The sequence below is a fragment of the Cnephaeus nilssonii genome (genome assembly GCF_951640355.1).
Source record: "Cnephaeus nilssonii genome assembly, chromosome: 14".
Taxonomy (NCBI): domain Eukaryota; kingdom Metazoa; phylum Chordata; class Mammalia; order Chiroptera; family Vespertilionidae; genus Cnephaeus; species Cnephaeus nilssonii.
The window spans coordinates 44913153-44933198 of NC_137085.1; the positions used below are offsets into that span (position 1 = coordinate 44913153).

The 20046-nt window shown below is 40.8% G+C and overlaps 1 protein-coding gene across 1 annotated transcript in view; it reads left to right on the forward strand.

Annotated features, from left to right (window-relative positions):
* The window catches only part of DOCK8 (dedicator of cytokinesis 8), a 202807-nt gene that overhangs the window by 85996 nt on the left and 96765 nt on the right, over positions 1 to 20046 (forward strand). The window contains exons 8-14 of the mRNA XM_079790379.1: positions 2035 to 2101; positions 4086 to 4235; positions 7698 to 7778; positions 9029 to 9188; positions 11306 to 11442; positions 13036 to 13129; positions 13848 to 14010. Coding sequence (XP_079646505.1) covers positions 2035 to 2101; positions 4086 to 4235; positions 7698 to 7778; positions 9029 to 9188; positions 11306 to 11442; positions 13036 to 13129; positions 13848 to 14010 — 852 coding nt within the window. The remainder of the gene's footprint in view (positions 1 to 2034; positions 2102 to 4085; positions 4236 to 7697; positions 7779 to 9028; positions 9189 to 11305; positions 11443 to 13035; positions 13130 to 13847; positions 14011 to 20046) is intronic.

A 20046-nucleotide genomic window follows, 5' to 3' on the forward strand; every position in this document is an offset into this window, starting at 1 on the left:
ATCTCTTAAAATCAGTTCATGGACCCCTTAAGCAGCACCAGGTTTGCAATTAGGGCATCTGGATACTGGATTCAAGGCTTTGTTTCAACCTTGAGAACTTCTCTGGGACTTGGAGTCTTTTCTTGAAAATGAAGTTGTTAGACCAGGTAGTCTCAAAGTTCCCACCTGTCATAAACTCCTAGCTCTAATGCATAGCCTCCCAGTTCCCCTGCTCGAACCCAATCCAGCATGACTGCTCACCCTCTTGGGCATCTCTCTTGATGTTGTAGCCCTCTCCCCACCCTAGCCAATTCCACCAGGGAGCGGGTACAGAAAGGCACACTCTAGTCCTGGCAGGCGGACCGGAGGTGGGAGCCTCCTAGTCTTTCAGCAGGAGGACCGAGTGGAAGTGGCTGTTCTGTTCCCCTCTGCATTGTTCAGGAAGTCCGCCCTATTGTCGGAGGCTCTCGCCCACCCCCACAGGATGCCAGGATGCACTTTAGATGCAGTGACTATGCCATTTAGGACGGAAGGAATTCTCTCCTATGATGCTTATCACCAAGCTGGCTAGAACTTTCCAATAAATGACAGCTGTTCTCACAAGTGGGTGGGAAAACATAGCAACTAAGATAGATGTGCATTATTAAACAAACAAACAAATTGAGTCACTTAGATTTCTCTTGATGAAAATTGCGAAGTGTAGTTTCTAGTGACTTTCTCCCCCAACTGTCAAAACAGAAATTAAGTTGCATCGAACTGTTTGTTCAGTGCACTTGGTCTGCTCAAGTGACTCCGTGCCAGGAGAAGAGATCAACCAATGAACTCATATGCGTATATGCATAGCCCATAGACACAGACAATAGGGTGCTGAAGGCTTGAGGAGGAGGGGGTGGGAGAGGGCAATGGGGGGAAAAAAGGGACAGCTGTAATACTTTCAACAATAAAGATTTATAAAAAAGAAAAAAAATAGTATCTGTGCCAACCTTGCAAGTGATTAACAAATGTTTGTTCTCTTCTTTCTCTGAACCACAGAGAACTTAACACTCAGTACCTGCCTAAGTAAATTACAGGAATATTCGTATCATGAAATATATAATTAAGTACAGAGCAACATGCCAGGCAATAGCTGGTGAGCCTAGACACAAATATTCTCCTAAAACAAGTTATCTTTTAAGGCAAAGCCATCCAATGATAAAGCCATCCTCTCACACATGCCTTGAAACAGAATTTGGCCTAATTTGTGTGACCTCTGCAGTAATGTTGGTCCAGGGCCTGATTACTGGTGCTCTCAGCTGGCAGTGTGCAAGGTCATGGGTTGTTAACCTGAGAAACTCGGAAGGTGCACATCTGTGCACATCGGTGCTCTATATGCATATTGTAACATGTGGCAGGACTGTGCTTTGGGGATGCATTTTCAAACCCACCATTTTTTGAGGGGAAGGGCCCCTCTTTTCCAGCTGTTCCTCGGTCCACACATCTCATTGTTTACTAGCATTTGTAGTGCTTAGTCCCCTTGCCCTACCTCCACTCAGCAAATCCCCTGGCAGTGGCGTTAAAAAGGGCCAGTCACCCACATCATAATCCAGTCTTCCTCTGCTGGTCCCACTATAAATGTAAGGAAAAGCAACTGAACTTTTCTTTTGTTACTATCTGAAAAGTCCCATTCCTCAGAATTAAGTAATAGGGATTCCTATCCTAGCAGTAAAATGTAAACTGTAAATAAGGCCTTTGCCTAAGACCTCTGAAAACACAATGGTAAGCTGTGCCTGCTGCATCAGACCAAGGGCCCATTCTGCCCACTTTCGCTTCTGGTGCCACCAACAAGCTCTTTTTGGGAGAAGATACCACCTGCTACAATCTCAAATGATTAGGAATGTTCCATGACCCTCCATAGCTCTCCACTAACAACCCAGTGTGATTCTCAGATGCATGGCGTTATCAAAATAGTTTTGGAGACTACTTACATCTTTAACCTGTTTATATATTCAGGCACTTTCAGAAAATTTGAAATTATCTAAATTAAATCCATACAGATTTTCTCTCTTGCTCTCACAGGTTTGAGATAGAAATTGAGCCTCTGTTTGCCAGCATTGCCCTCTACGATGTTAAAGAAAGGAAAAAGGTAAGGAATTGAAAAAAATAGCCCATCCCCGATGGCACACATATTGTTGATGAGTCTTTGAGTTCACATGTTTAAATCTCACTTCTATTCAGCAAACACACATCAGACTTGAAAGCAAACGACCTTTGATACATCCAGTTCTGTTGCCTTTGCAGTCTGTGAAGGGATGATCTGGGAATGTTAGTCATTTATATTCTTTGAAGAATATTTAAGGGAAAGCCTGCTGGAGGTTGGCCAGAGGATGGCTGGAGGCCTGGTTGGATAGCGGGTGCTGGGTCAGCCGTGGTCTGAGCCCCTCAGCCATTCAGGACCCCACGCTGTCCGTGGCTCCTCCATCTTCAATATGTGTTCTCCCAAAGTCATTTTTGTCACTGCCATTGCACCCCCTGAAAAAGGGGAAGGATGGGTGAAAGTGCCTGGAGGTTTGACACATCACTTGTGCACACAATTCACTACTAACTGCCATGGAAGATGGTAAATGTAGTCTTTGCCTGGGCAGCCAGTTCTCAGCTATAACGCTATTAGTGACGAAGGGGAGACCCAGCCACACAGTGGTTCTAAGTAACACTACACTGTGAGCCAAGGAGCACTCATCATGTTATGCTCTTGCTCAAAATCTTTAATGGATCCTCACTACCTATAACATTAAAAACAAATTTTATAGGCTGGCCGGAGTGGCACAGTTGATTGAGAATTGCCTGTAAACAGAAAGCTTGTGGGTTTGATCCCTGATCAGGGAGCTAACAGAAGGCAACCAATCAATGTTTCTCTCTCTCTCTCTCTCTCTCTCTCTCTCTCTCTCTCTCAGCATGTCTTCAGGTGAGGATTAAAAAATAATAATAAATAAATAATTTTTTAAAAATTATAAAAACTCTTTAGCTTCCATGCCTGGCTTTCTTCATATGGCTCTCATTTATTCTTCCCCTCTTAGCCTGCCCGTGCAGTCAAGCTGGACTACTCTCTGAGAAGTGAATTCACTCCAGGTGTTCCGGCCTCTGAGCGATTCCTGTGCTGTTCTCTCCCCCTGGCACTCGGTCACCCTCCAGCTCTGCTGGCAGAATCTTCTTCCAAGGCCCATCTGTCTCACTCTAGTGGAAGCATCCTATTCACCCCAGTGAATGGGATCCCTCACCCTTGTAGCTCCAACAGTGCTCTTTGTATGAATGTGGTCCCTTAGATTTTGCTCTTCCTGTATTAGTTACATATTTGACTTATACCTCATTTTTTAATTTAAACTAATTGAGGGCAGAGGCAGTGTCCTGCTCTTATTCAGGGCAGTACAGATCACATCACATCACATCACATCACTGCTATTCAGAAATTATTGGTGGCTTAAGAAAAATTTAAATGTCTCCTGGAACATCTCTCAAATGACTCCAAAATACCTAGAGATTATGACAAAATATAGGGTGTCCCCCAAAAAATGTATACACATGCTTTGAATAATATGAAGGCAGTGTTTATTAAAATACACTTCATTTTCACCCTAGCTGGTTTGGCTCAGTGGATAGAGCATCAGCCTGTGGGGTCCCAGGTTCAATTCTAGTCAAGGGCACGTACCTCAGTTGCAGGCTCCTCCCCGGCCTGGGCCCTGATCAGGGCTAGTGCAAGAGACAACCAATCGATGTGTTTCTCTCACATTGATATTTCTCTCTGTCCCTCTCTTCCACTCTAAAAATCAATGGAAAAATATCCTTGGGTGAGGATTAAAAATAAATACATACATAAACAAACAAACAAACAAACAAACAAACAAAATACATTTCATTTAAAATTGAGCTATCAGCTGTTAAAGTGTGTATACATTTTGGGGGGACACCTTGTATGTATCAGATTTCCCAACAGCCACTAGTTATGAACTATGTCTATAATTACATTTATTCCTCTGGAGAAATTTCTTTGTGGTTTTTCACACTTTTTTAACATGCTTAGACCATGAGAACAACAAGTCTAACTTATTTTCCATTTTTCTACTCATTTACAGATCTCAGAAAATTTTCACTGTGACCTGAACTCTGACCAGTTCAAAGGATTTCTGCGTGCCCACACGCCCTCTGTTGCCCCATCGAGTCAGGCAAGATCTGCGGTGTTCTCCGTCACCTATCCATCCTCAGACATCTACCTAGTAGTCAAGGTAGTTAAACACAATCTGATTCGCTCATTCTGATGTTCCCATTTTTGCATTAGACTCAGTGCATGTATCAGGTAAGAGAGGTGTCAGAATGTATATCTATGTCTTCTGTGAGATTCACTTTGTTTCCTTATCAACTGACCCCTTTTCCTTGACAAGCAAATTTTGTGTTGAATACTAGAACAACTACGGGTTTGAGAGTCATACGGTCCTAGTTTTGAATCCTAGCTTTGCATCCTAGTTATTACATGACTTTTGGGGCAATTACCTAACCTTTCCAAGACTTAATTTGCTCATCTGTAAAATGGGGCTAATAACACCACTCTCAATGGGTAGTTGTGATTACAAAATAAAGCCTGGCACATTAAAGACACCTTTCCACCTAACCAAGGAAAGCACTCTCAGCTATTCCGTCTGGGAGGCTGCTGCTATCTCAGACAGAATTTCCTAATGATGTTCACGTTTTTCTAGAGGCCCATAGTTAAATGACCGCATGTCCAGGCTCTGACAATTTGAGGTATAGGCTATATTTTGCAAGTTTAACTCTCTTTTTATCACCATCTCACAGCGTAAGTACTATGTCTGGTGGAACAACTATATGTAGAAGGACCTTTCATTTTAGGCTGTACTCTTTGCTGGTATAAGAAAACCAGAGACTTTCTCTACACACCCAAATGACTAGTTGGAAATGAGCAACAAACATTGAGTATTTTACCTACCTTAGGTAAAATAATTCATTTAATTGATTCTTTACTGCAGAATTATATTTAAAAATTAAAAAATTAGGTGATTTAATTTCAGGTACATCCAGAAGTCCAAGTTTGATGTTCATAATCTCATGAGTTCCCCATGATCCCATGGGAGTAGAATAAAGATTTCAAAGAATTTAGGTGACTTGAAAGCCACTTCACAAGTGGCATATGTCTTTCTATTCTAGCTTCCTTTCCTCCATTTCACCAGACTCTGAAAGGCTTCTATAGTTTGAAGGGAACTTATTTAAGTTCATGGAAACTATAATTAAAATTCTGTTGCTACAAAGATGTATCTTTTGTTGTCAAACTTTAGTGTGTGTCCTTTATCTTGCAATAGTACTTAGACACATAGGAAAATTAGCTTACAGCCCACTCTGGAAGCCCTGTAGTTAAATTCAGAATTCTCTCCCAGGCTGAGAAACCAACACTAGTTCTATAAAGCCAAATTTTACTTCAAACTTCACTTCTCAGAGGATGACTTTATTTTGGTTAATCCATCATCGTGTGCTAAATATCAGCAGTTACCTGTGGACTACTATTACTAAATATATCCAAAAGCCTTCAAATGTATTAATGCATTCATTTGGCAATAACAAACTTTCTCTTAATTGTTGGGATTCAGTTAAAGAATTTAAATCTATTCATATACTCCCTGGTTTGCTTCTGATCTGTTTTTCTTTTCTGTAATGCCATCCTGTAGCTTCTTTCTCTGTACATATATAGTAAATGGTGTTGTAACCTTGATCACATCTATCCACGCAGTTGCGATTCAATAAAGAGAACCTTTTTTCTTATTTTTATTGTCAGGCTGAGCATCAGGATATTAACTGTATTTTAGATAGAGTTACCTAGTTTAGTATTGTATAAGATATTGCTATAAGGGGTTATTTCAGGCTTAAAGGTTTCGTTTCTCAACTGAAGGTTGGAGAGTAAGGATGAGTGAATCTGGTGTCAAACTTTAAAAATACACAAGGAAGGCATGGCACCAGCCCCTCCTGAGTAGAGCAGAGGGTAGCCTTTTACCTTCTAACATTTTCCAGGTAATTCTGGTATGTGCCTTTCCCCTACCTACCACAGTTATGAGGACGCACTCATTTCTTTCACCCATAAATCAGAAGGACCATCTAGTGGGCTCCCATATTAGCCTGAGGCTCCTTCTCACCAAGTAGCTGCAGTTGCCCTTGTCCACCTCGGTGAAGGGAGTGGTATCTGCTGGCCTGGTTGAATCTGAATGTTCCCACGTCCAGATTCTGGAGCTCCCTCTCCTGTGGGTTCCACACTGTACTAATGCATGAACCCATGTATCCCATTCCTCACTTCAGGGTCCTAATGAAAGAGTTCTTTATTTCTGTTCAAAGTCTATTTTTATCCATTGACTTCATGGAAAAATTAGCTTCCTTCCAATTTTCTCTACAAGCTCCCATGAGCTTCAGGAGCCTGGGGACCAGATTTATTGTATTCACCCCCTTACCTCCCCAGCAGCCACCACATGGAAGGTGCCCAACAAATGTTTTTAGAATTAATGAATAAGTGTACGATTGCTGACGAACAGGAATGCCAGCCTCCAGCTCGAGTGTTATGTGTCTGTGATCTCAACCTGGGGTATCTCTCATGGGGGTCAGCCTGTCTTCGTCCTCTGGCAATGGGAAGGGATTTGAAACTTCTTCTGTTGTGAGAAGACAGGCTTCTTGCTTGCAGTGCCCCTGAGATGGATGTGCATTGAGCAGTCCCATGTCACTTCCCTTGAACTCCGTCAAACACCCTCCGTCACTAGGGTATTTCTGGTTTAAACTAGGGTATTTCTGCACCTCACTGATAATACCTATTAAGATTGTGTGCCTATTGGAGTATGTTAACCTGCATATCTTCAAGAATCCTCTCAACTAATGATACAGACTAATGGGACTAAATCACTTGTTTTTCTCCTCAACAGCTGAGTTAAATTAAATTTTCTTTGAACAGAAGGTTAGGAAGTTATAGTTTTCTCCTTTTCCGTCTCCTAAATATGCTGCTCAAATTTATGGCCAGCCAGATCCTTTACCTGAAGCAAAATCGAAGAAGATATTGGACGATGGCGGCATTCCCATATTACCAGCCAGTTAGCAAAGTGAAAAGCTGCACTATCTCCCTGCTTTTGGTTCCTGTCCAAGTCCGTTAAAGCCAGAGAAGCAGCCCTAATAGGAAATACAAGGGAGACAATTACAGATAATTTATTCTGTTCATTTATTCATTTTGTGGAAGGTTTGAGTCCCCAACCTGACTTTTACAGAGGTCATATCTCTTTTTTACATTGTATGCAATAATAAAGAAAATGAGCTTTTCACTTCCTACATATGTCTCATGGGTTTTGTTTTATAAAATAACTTTTATTGCATTTTTTTATTGTAGGCATAATACATGTTTATTGTTTAAAAGTAGAAAATACACATAAGCAATAGGAATAAAATCAACACAGCACATAATCCCATCATACAAAGATAACTATTAACATTTGCTGTGTATCTGCTATCATCTTTTTAATATGCCTTTATGATGTTTTTACAAAACTATACAGTACTATTTATACTCATTTTTAAATAAAAAACACACATAAATCCCAGACATATCCCCATATCATCAAATATTGTCACAAAATCTAATTTTGATGGTTGCATAGATTCCATTATGTGGATGTAATTTATGTGCATTGTTTTACTGTTATTTTTGTTGGCAGATTGAAAAAGTTCTTCAGCAGGGAGAGATTGGAGACTGTGCGGAACCCTACATGGTTATCAAAGAAAGTGATGGTGGAAAGGTATGATATTTTGAATACTGCTAAATGGTAACATCTTAGATAAGAAAATATTTTTCAGAAGTGTGCCACAATATTGTTAATGGGGTTTAGTCCTTCATATGTTTTCATATGAGATATTAATAAATTGCATATAAACCAAAGAAGGAAGAGAAAATGGTCATTGATGATAACTTTTGAAAGAAGTAAGCTATTAAACTCAACAAATGATATACACATGAATGTCTAATTCTAAAATGAAACTAGGGCAAAGCCATGACCTGTTGCCTTGGTTCTGAGGCTCTGACCCAGCTCAGGGGGAGGGCCACAGAGACCCCATGAAACCAAGCAGTGCCAGCGCGCCCTGGCTTATCTCCACAGCATGGGCGCCAGCCTTTCCGGCGTGGATGTTTGGAAATTGGCTGAGATTGCTGCACATCATAAATTCACTAGCACAACACAGGTACTGAGCCCATGGAGAGGACAGCTTTCCTCAGCACCCAGTAGAGCATGGCCTTTCTGGACTAACACTTGCCTAATCAGCATCACTCCAGACTTAAAAATTTCAAATAAGATATATTGAACTCAAGGCATTTATTATATTTTATTTTTCCCATTGCCATTTATCCCCTCTATGCCCTCCTCCACCTCTACCTACCCCTACCCCCTGCAATCATCACACTGTTGTCCATGTCTCTCTCTCTCTCTCTTTTCTTTTCTTCTTCTTTTTTTTTTCTAAATCTTTCCACTTCAAGACACTTTTAAAAAAAATCTACCTTTTATTCTGAATTCAGAAAGAACTCCTTGGAAGTATTGTCAACCTAATAAGGAAATTATTAAGGACCTTTATAGATCTTTCTGGAATTTTCCAAGGCAAATTTTGAAGAAACAGGCTCTCTTGAGAGCTTGGTAGATGATATATAAAACTTTTTATCCCAAGGTGCTCTCATGCGAATTCAAGTCAAGTTACTAGCCCCTAAAACTGACACTTGTGGATTAGCTTGTATAGTAAGCCTTGGACTTTTTTTTTTTTTTTTTTTAAAGCTGGTGTATTTAATAGTTGAATGTGGCCTTTTTGTAAACTTCTCCTTTTCTAATCTGTATTTCCCTAGACTTCTGGCCTTCGTTGAGTGGGTCGCTTTTCTGCCTGTTCACTCGTTTTAATCCGTAGGGTAGGGATTTTGCAGATGCCTGTCCTATCCATGGCAGGTCAGCTGACTGGGTGCTGGTGCCCTATTGTTTGTCTCTGCTTGTCTCTTTCCATTTTCCTCTAGAGTAAAGACAAGATTGAAAAACTGAAACTTCAAGCTGAATCATTCTGCCAGCGTTTGGGGAAATACCGGATGCCCTTTGCCTGGGCTCCTATAAGCTTAGCAAGCTTCTTCAATGTCTCCACCCTGGAGAGGGAGGTTACCGATGCAGAGTCCGTGGTTGGTAAGATTTTCAGCTGCAGTGGGAAGAGGTGGGCTCCCCAATGCACCAACTCTGAGGTCAACTGCTTATTAGTGGGGGCTTGGGGCACAGTAAGGTGTGGGAAATGGGAAAGAAGAAGGAGATTAATAGGTTGAAACACTATTATGGCTTGGTTACAAATGCATGATTGTAATAGACAACGATTCCCCAAAATTATCATGAAAGTTTGTGGAATTTAAATATACTCTTATAGTAAGATTTTTGGTTGGAATTTTCTGGACAGTTTGACATGTTAAAAAATTGATTTTAAGTAGCTTCTTCCTCTTAAAATTATTGAAAATAACAAGAAAATATAATAACTATCTATAGTGTGTTAAATAAAGGCACCATCATTGGTTCCAAAACACAAGAGCTGAAGTCCTGGAGGTTTTGAAAAGCAAACTCAGGTTTCTCAGCAAAATTTCCAGCCCCTGAAAGTTTCTTTTGCCAACAGCAACAAAAAAAAAATGGATGCCAATAGAATATTTAGTTACTGTTCAATTTATTTAGCATGTTTCTTTTTCATCGCCTCACCCTTGGTCTGAATTTTTCATTTTTAAAGCAGGTTGGATATGAAACTGTTCAAGAGGCTATAAAATTTTCAAGTAGACCCACCCCTACTTGTGGCAGAGTTTCTGTTTTCCTAAATGTCTTTGAATCCAGCAAATATTTAAGTCTAGAGTCACATTTCTTATGACTTTTCTCTTGCATTCCTTAGCTCTGCCACTTCTGAAATGTTGCCTTTAGCAGAGGAGTGGAGGGAGGAAAGGGTACTTTGTTATTGCTGCTGCTATTCTGGAGTTATGATTGCATAATTTCTGGTCAGAATTCCTGTATTATTTCTGATTTATCAATAACAAACCTCACTTTAGTGCATCTTGACCTTCACACCACAATGTTTTGGTTTTTGTTAATCCTCACCTGAGGATGTTTTTTTCTCATTATTTTTAGAGAGAGTGGGAGGGAGGAGGGGAGGAAGAGAGAGAAAGATAGAGAGGGAGAGAGACATATTTATTGGTTGCCTCCCACATGCTAAGCCAGGGATCAAACCTGCAACCCAGGTACATGCCTTTGACTTGAAATCAAACCCGAGACCCTTTGGTATTCAGGCTGAAGCTCCAACCACTTAGCAACACTGGCTAGGGCCACAATGCTTTTTTTTTAAAATGCCAACCTCTATGTAGACCTAAGTAGCCTTATTTGAAAGAGTTATGCATAGAACCTAGAGGACACCCTAAATGAGGTGAATCCATAAATTCGGGCATAGGGCTTGCTGAGGCTTTCATAATCTCTAGGTCAAGGATAAATTAACCTGACTACAGAGGCTGATTCTTGAGAAGCAGCCAGAAGAGGCAATGTGGCAAGTGTAGATGGGCAGTGGTAGCAGGAAGTTCCAATTCAGCATCACGGCAAGAATTAAGGATAAGGGAATCTTCCAAGACAGGGTTGGCCATTTTAGAGTTCTAAGCAATTTGACTATTCACAACAGAACCCCTGAGTTTTGCAGCAGAAAAGCAACAAAATTCTCACCTAAATGTCAAATGGGGATAAGAAACAACAAAGCAGAGTATTAGGGTCCCAGCCCGGGTCAGGGTGTGACTCTGGGTTCTAATCCCCATTAGGCAGGTCAGCAGAGAGCAGAAGAAAAATGGGATTCAGAATACACTCAGGCTGACCCTAGCATATTTGGGTCACAGTCCCAAATGCCTCCAAGGGCATTTGAGTACATGCCTCTCCCAGTGGAATGAAAATGTAAAAATAAAACAAAAACAAACACTGTTGACTAAATAAAACTTATCTGCAGACCCCGTTCTGGCTGCAGTTCTGGACTCTGCAGGGTGGCATCTGGCCTACCCTCCACGTGGGAGGGCAGCTGCTCACGGCCTCTCAGCTCTGGTCAGAGGAGGATTAAGGGCTCCAAGAGGGGGGCTAAGAAAGGTAGGGGTCAGTGGAGGGACATTTTTATTCAAGACTAGAATGGCCACATTCAGTGCTCTTGTTCAGTGACTTTCAACATAGCTGATATATGGTAAAGTTAATGACTGCTGTGTCTTCAAACAGAAAGGCAAGCTTTAGAATGACAATTGTTTTCCTTAAAGGAAGAAGCTCTGTGGGTGAGCGGAGAACCTTGTCCCAATCTAGAAGGCTTTCGGAAAGAGCCCTCTCCTTGGAGGAAAATGGGGTCGGATCCAACTTCAAGACCACCACCATGACCATTAACAGCTTCTTCAAGCAGGTATCTCTCCATGTTAGTGTGTGTGGGTTTGTCTCATACGTTATGGGTTTTGGAGCCCAACGTGGAAGTATATGTAATGAATAAGAGAACGAGTTAGTTAACCTCCTCGCCAAGCCTAAATCTCCCTCTTGCCTGTGATTCCCTTGGTAAAGTACGTGTCCCATTATCTACAGAACAAGGATGACGGTGCTTGCTTCATGTGGCTTTTGGGGGAGATTAGATGACATGAGGCAGGTAGAACTCTTCTCAGAGTGCCTGGGACATAGCAAGTGCTCATTGAGTGTTAGCTCTTCCAGTTGAGAGAAGGGTTGGCTCCTACTAATACACACTGTCCTATTGGGACACTCATGGTCCGTTCATTAGTAGGCTATGAAAGCTGCCTGGCTGAAGCATTGTCCCCCCTTGGTCTCGGGGTTTCCTGGCCGGGCTGTTGTCCTTCTCACCACTGTTCCATGTGCACACCGCAGGGCTGCCCTACTTGCTCAGAGAAGGTGACCATTGCACGTGGCGCTCTATGTTCGCTCAGTAAACATTTCTTTAAAAGACAAGGAATTTCCTAGAGGCACAAAGTGGAATGATGGTTGCCAGGGGCTGGAGGGAGGGGTGAAGAGAGTTGTTGTTTAAAGGGCACAGAGTTTCAGTTTTGCAATATGAAGGAGCCCTGGAGATCAGTTGCACAACAATGTAAATGTACTTAACATTAAACTAGGGAACTGAAAACTCAGAATGGTTAAGATGGTAAATGTTTTATTATGTGTATTCTTACCACACAAAGGAAACTTTAGGCTTGGTTTGACTCTGTTTTAGAAGATTTTCACAGCTCAATCTTCATGGGGCATTTCAAGGTGTTATGTTAATAATCTGAAATGCAGAAGGGATATCGAAGGGTCTGTACACTGTACCCATAATAGCATGGGGCTATGAAAGGGTTTCTATTCCAGACATACTTCCAACTGTATTAATTTGGGGGGCAAAGTACTTAACTAAGTCTGAGTTTTCTCATCTGTACTTGGGAATAAGTTACACCTACCTACCTACCTTACCAGGCTGTCTTACCTTGCAAGGATTAGAGCTCTTGCCTGTGATTCCCTTGGTAAAGTACGTGTCCCATGTAGGCACATAGAGAATAGTATTTATGTTATGCTTAGCCTGCTTTAGTCAAGATAAATATGAAAAAAGTGAGGAAGGGAAAAAATGGAAAGATGCTATCGCCATCTTCAAATCTTTGAAGAAGGAAGTAAACTTATTCTGTATTATTCCAGGAGTAAAACAAGCATCAGTGGCCTTAAGTTATAGGGTGGAGATGCTTTTGGCCTAGATTTCTAATGGTCCAATGGACTTCCTTAGAATGCATAGAAGCCCCATCCCCAGAAGGGCTGATGAGAGGCTGAGTGACGTTAAGTCCAAGAGTAGTAGAGAAGAAATATTTGATAAGGGGCTGAACTAAATTACTTCACCATTGCCTATAATCTTGATTTCTAAGAAAGGCATGTTAAAATAAAATTTAAAGATAAAAGTCTTCCCATAAATCATTGGTCCCTACCCCAGGAGTCAATGGTGCATCTGTACTAACCCTGACTTCTCTTTTGGCAGGAGGGAGATCGCCTTAGTGATGAAGACTTATTCAAGTTTTTAGCGGACTACAAAAGATCTTCTTCCTTACAGAGAAGAGTCAAGTCCATTCCAGGTGTGGATGGCTTGTCTTTATCCTCTTAAGCTGTGCCAAAGCAGTTTGTGATTAGACACATTATTTGTCTACTGCTGCAATTTATGAAATTATGTGTACCAAATGAGATGTGGGATTTTACATCAGGAGTTGAGTCTGAATTGGTCTACTTTTTTTGGAAATGCTATTAATATTTTCTATTCTATTAAAGAATTAAATCTATAAATAAACATGCTTTAGATCTGGTTTCTTAGATAATCAGATCATTGTTTGAATAGAGTAGTCTTTTTCATCATATACAATATTATTTGGAACTTTTAGTATAAAAATAAGATGCTTTGATATAGAAGGTGAGAGCACTTTCTTTATCCTCAGCTTAATAGCCTATGAGGCACTTCTGCAGCACCCTGGGGTACCAAAGAACCCAGTTTGAGAACCACCAATGTTTACTTAAATATATACTATTATAGTGTGGTAGTTCTGGAAGGGACTTTAAAAATCCTCCGATCTATTTATACTCATTCTACAATTTCTTGCTTTTTAATTTCTAGAAATGGAATCTCAAGAGTTGTCATGACAGGCTTTTTCTCCAGCTACAGGAAATTAGCTGGGAATTTCAGAACTCTCACACTCCCACAACTTCTCCTTATTTTCATAAAAGAAATATGCTACAACAATTTTTCTTGATTCCTTTTAACATGACAGTATCTTTCTTAAAACACTTGTTTTCTTTCTTTAGGCTTGCTCAGACTGGAGATTTCTCTGGCTCCAGAGATAATCAATTGCTGTCTGACTCCTGAACTACTGCCAGTGAAACCCTTTTCTGAAAACCGGACACGTCCACACAAAGAGATTTTGGAATTTCCAATCCGGGAAGTGTATGTCCCTCATACTGTGTACAGGTGAGAAACAAAGGCTCTTGGTAAACCATTGAGCCCACATTTACAGGTTTTTTTGGACAATGCCTTCATCATCCTTTGATCTACCTTCCTAGGTACTAAGTTTTAGAAAAAATGAAATATGATGTTTACATAATTATAGATAATTGCTAGATCAAGTTCTAAAAATTATTATCTAATTTTCTCCATCAAAATTGTAGTGGGCATATTCTTTCCAGAAAGGAAACATTCCTCGTCATCATTACCTTGGTTTTCCTATGTGCGGAAGGATGTAGGGAAAGAGCAATGTGACCAAAAAATGTTCTCAGTGTTTACTAGACAGGTTTTTACCTTGAAACCAGCTCTGTCCCATAGAATTTACAGCTATGAGAGAAGTGTTCTACATGTGGGCTGCCCAATACAATCGCTACTAACCACATGTGGCTATTTAGCATTTGAAACGTGGCTAGGGCAATGGAGGAACTGAAATTTTCATTTTATTTAACTTTAATTAATTTGAAGTTAAATTTGTAGCTGTAAGTGGTTGGTGGCTACCATATTGGACAGCATGGAGCTAGACAGTAAGGACCTAAAGGTTAGGCTGCCTCCGTTCCTTGGAGGCCCTTGACTCGGGACTGGGAGGGAACTTGTCAACACACAGCTGCCAAAGCCATTGCTGCTCACATTTTTAGTTTTTATTTTGAGAAGATATTTTTAATGCGGAGAAGAATGCTGTAACAAGCACCTTTTCTCCACCCTCTGGAAATGACATTTTGAGTGTGTGTGTGTGTGTGTGCGTGTGTGTGTGTGTGTGAAATCGTACTGATTAAGTTAAAGTCTCCTCTATCCTGTCTCTAGTCAAAGACTTCTACCTTGCTGCCTAAACATCAATGATGAACTTATGTGTGTTTTTTCTTCCATTCTCTCCTGTTTTATACACACATGTATGTGTGTGTGTATATACACATACATATATATGTATATATCTGTGAACAACAAGTAGTATTATTTTTACATTCATTTTAAATGTCAATAAGTGGCTGCACACTCTATATATTATTCTGTACTTTTCATCCAACAGTATGATTTTTTTTCTTTTTTGTTTAACTATTACTGTGGACTCATGAACTTTATTGATTCAGTGTGTTACACTCATTATCCTTTTTAATTAATTAGATTTTCACAAATTTAATGAATGAGAATTACTTGACAGCTTGTATTTTAGAAATATTAATATTGATATAGCACTTTGTCATAATTTTTAACTGCTGTATAGCATTCCTTTGTATAAAGAGGAATTATTTTTCCATTTCTTTTTTTTAATTGATAGACATTTATGTGTTTTTCCAATTTGGGGTTCTTATAACTTTGCAATGAAAAGTTTGTCTTGTTCTCTCTGTGCACATGTGTGAATGTTTTCCTAAGGAATATGCCTAAAAGTGAAATCACTGGGTCACAAATGATATACATTTTAAGTTTTATCTATACTGCCACTTTTTCCCCCCAAATTGTATCAATTTGCAATCTTTTCCATAATGTCAGAGAATTCTGATTCCCCCAGACCCTTACCCATACTTTCCAATATGATGTGTATGTGGGACTGAATGCCAAGAACTTTAGAACTCACCTAACCCAAACACACCTAACCCACATTTCCAGATGCACAAAAGTACAACCCAGACAGGATAAATGAGCCGTTCACTGAAGTCAAAAAACTACAGTGAAAAAAATCAAGCAACCATCCACACAATTAGAAATGGACCTCTTCCTTTCAATGTTGGTGAAGTACTACACATGTCTTTCCCCATTTAATCCTTTCTGAAGAGGCTCTTCGTTTTCTAACCTCATTCCTTCCATATAAACTCAACCCAAGTCCGCCTCCTAGATAAATAAGCATTCCTAAGATGAAGTAGTTTCAGTTCTCCATTCTGTTTAGGGAAATGAAGGCATGAAAATGTTTGCTTATGGATGCCGTGTTTGTATATTTAGAAACCCTATCCCATAATGGGGGAAAAAATGCTTGTGGAATTGAAATAAACTTGTACCAAATGAATTCTATAGTTATTCAACTTCCCCTCAGCATTTAATTACCCATGGGAAGCATTTACAACTCTCTGTACTCCTTGATGCAAACATTACCCTTAATTACATCACAGCGGGACTCAGAATGCATTAGTGTGCTGATGACTCAGAAATGTAGGCGTGCTAAGGAGAACAAGTCTGGAGGACCACTATGGCCCCAACTTGGCTTCATGAGAAACAGACCCTGAGTGCAAAGTGAATATTCTTTAAGCTATTCTGTACACTATGGAAATGCAAGGCCATGCCACTAAAAGCCAGGTCGCTACCCTTGGGAATGATAGAAGAAAACACTTCCCTCCAGTTTGGTCATAGTGCCTTTTCTTAGCTCCCAGCCCACCACAGTTTATACCTTGTTTAAGAAACAAGAGATGTAATAAACTTGGTTAAGAATTGTACTACGTGAAAACATCAAGGAATTTAGAGATCATCTTATCTGATCTCCCCGGCTGCTGTTAAATTGTTAGTAGTTCTTCTCCAGTCCTCACATGCTTTATAGTGGTTTTGTTTAGGTTGGTCTCGACAGTAACCAGTTCTAGACTAATTCTCCCATTTCCTACACTTCCACTGCCATTTCACAAAATGGAATGGAAGACTCAAGTCAGGACTGAACGCCAGGTCAAATTGGTGGGGTGACTGATTTTGCCTTTGGTGACCTAGTCTTCTCATTTCTGTCATTTATCCCTTCTTTTTGTTTCTTGTCATCTCCCTGTACCTCAAAAAACTTAGAACCTCATAGCTTTTCTACCCCCTCCTGCCTGAAAATCAAAGTCTGTGTTCAAGCAAAGGTCTCCTAATTTATGTACATTATGGTATCAGTAAAAAGTGTGGCCTAATGTCTTATCTCTCCCAAGAGTATTATTTCAGTAGAGACAGCAGTTCCTGTTTCAGTTAGAAAAGTTTTCCCTTTACTTAGTTGAATCCTGGATATCTTTCTAAGAATTTGCCAAGTAGGGTAACTTGCCACGTTGACATTGCTATTTCCATGACTAATCCTGGTTACAGCTATGTCCCTTTAAGAAAATGAAACAAATGAAAATTAAGATTTACAGAGCAGATAAATTCAGGGATAATTCTTCATAGAGGATTCTCCTAATGAATATAAAATATGATTTGACTTATAAAAATTTTGATCTATCCAGAACTTACGAAGAATATGTTATTAGTGCCCTAGCAGGATTTGGCTCAGTGGATAGAGCGTCGGCCTGCAGGCTAAAGGGTCTCGGGTTCTATTCCTCTTAGGGCACATCCATTGCAGGCTTGGTCCCCAGTAGGGGGCATGCAGTAGGCAGTGATTCTCTCTCATCATTATGTTCTATCTCTCTCCCTCTCTCTAACCTCTCTGAAATCAATAAAAATATTTTAATGTATATTTTTTAAAAAGAAAAAGAATATGTCTATTGGGTGAAGGATTCAAATTTGTGTCCTTTTAACATAAATGGCAGAGCTCCCTTGGGTGGAGGGAACTATTACATGGCTCTAATGGCAGATGTTGTCTGGCCTTGAGTGTGAGTGGTGGCCAGAGTCACACATTACAGGATTCTAATATGGGTGAAGTTTCCATTGAACACCGATTGAGCAGAATTCAGGTTACTTGCATCTCTCTTAAAGGAGCAGCTGCCATGGAACTTCACGTAAAACTGGCTTAGGATAGCCTGAAGTTGCCTTCCGGCCCTCCGTCTCCCCATTCTCCCACCTCTTCAGGTGCCTCCTCTGATTGCCCTCCCCCTTCTGGTGCACTCAGTCAGTCAGGGTCACTGTGTTGTACCACAACGGGCACCATTCACATCGTATTCTCTGTGGATGCTGACCCTGGTGCCTCCACCTTATTCTTCTTGCTTAAAGGAGCGGTCATAGGAGAACTATGCTGGACTCGGAAACATCCCATGAGCCAGCCGGGGTTGGCCACTGATAAAATGAGCACCTTCTCTAAGGAAAGAGGTGAACTTCTAGAGCCAGAGTGCTGATCCCAGGAATAGCCAGCGTCTCCTAGACCGGTGCCGTGTGCCAGCCACCTCTATGGGTTAGAGGCATGGAGCCCAACCAGTGTTCCCTGAAACAGACCCAGGCAAGATCTTTTGCAAAATCACAGAGGACAGCCATTCTGAAAGTGGAGCAGAACAGCTGGAAAAATTAGGTTGATAAATAGGATTACCCAAATCTGAATTTAGCATTCCTTTCTTCACGCCCAGATTAAGAAAACACTACTTCTTAGCCCAGGGACACGTTTGGACCAACTCCTGGCTTACTTTCCCTGTGGCCCAGCAGCTGGTGATAGAGACGCCAGCTGCCTTCTGGTGGGGGCAGAATGAAAACAGCGCAGGCTGGGGCCAAGGCCTACTGCGACCTTGAAGGGCATTTTATCCTGTGGCCACGGGGGCATGTACAGAGATCACAGGCGCTGAAGTTGTAATGAGCTTGTTAAGCTCCTTGCCCTCCCTTTAACTGGTGATTACATTAGGGCAGTCACATAAAGTGCGTTTTCATTTCTCATCCCGGCCCACGAGAGCCTCTGAGGTCATTTTATCCAATTAGCAGACTGCTGCGGAGGACTATGCTGGCCGAGAACAAGCATATCAGTTAGAACACGATTTCTTTGATGGGTAATTAGCTGTTTCCAGGCCTCCTCCTATTCAGCCGAAGGTTCTGAGACCAGAAGCCCACATTCCCGAAGCTTGCCTGATAACTGGTCTGAAAGGGAGGCATCCCCATGTCACAGTGGAGTTTTGAGGAATACTACCAGCCTTGCATCCCACAGGGCCAAAAAGAATGGCATGGGATAATTGTGCAAGCCGATCTTGCATGAATGCCTGGAAGATGTAATTGAGAGAATAGGACTTCTAAGGAAAGGAATGAACCAGAAATAATTCTGGATGAGGTGGCTAGGAAGGAGTTGGGGCATAGAGAATGGAAGCTGTCCTTGAGAGGGATTTTATTTTGTCCAAGGAAATGGATTCCCAATCGGAGCCCAGTGGATCTTCTCCCTGCTGTGGGTGAGGGGGTGAGGAGAAGGTGGTTGTGCCTCAGTCATTTGTGGAGCTTTATAACAATACAGGTGTTCATCTTGGACACTTATCTGCCTGGAGACTCCTGTTCAGGAGGTCTGGGGTGGGGCCTTGGGCCTCCTCTAAGAATCAAAGTTCCCCCTCCCTTTTATGGAGTTCCTCTCAATGAGTTCTTCAATCTATGGAGTCACGCAAAGGTCCACAGTGACATCAGCTGCTGGAAACACTGCTCTGAAGCCTAGTCGTTGGTTTTACTAAACTTAGCAAGCAGATGCTTGTGGAACACGAAGCTTATTGTGAACAAACACTTAATTTAGGAACAGCCGTGCAGCCCAGGCAAAATACAATCATTTGAATTGGCCAAGTCATGGAGACAAAGGCAAAGTGATTCCTGTTGCCTGAATTATCCAGATTATAAAGACCCTGTACTTAACTTTGCTGTGGCAAGTTTGTCTCAATAATAAATCAAGAGCACAATCCCTGTGTACCTGATGTCCTGCTCCAAAACTTGGCCAACCTCCTTTTTTCTTTTTAACATAAATTTAGTTTTATTTATTTTAAAATAAATAAGATGAGTTCCCCTGTTTTTGCTTACCATTCATGTAATACATTATAGCAATTTGTAAGAAATAGTATCATTGCTAATTATAGTGTTTTGAACTTCAAAGAGCAGCAATATAGTGAGAACTAAGCTCATGGAAGAGGAATTTGCTCTTATATAGAGAGATTTGCTTTCAAATTTTATTAATCTGTCTATAAAACCTTCCCACAACAATGAATTCAAGTATAGTAAGAATGCATACTTTGAAAAAATGAAAAAATTTGGGAGAAGCCAGTTACTGAAAATTACTTAGCAACAGTTGCAGGTTTTGCAAAGCTATCTTTTCAGCCACTTGAGGGCACAATTTGCTCACTTTCTAGATTCAGCTGCAATTTGCTATCCTATTACAAAGGGAATTATTCTGATTTTATTAAA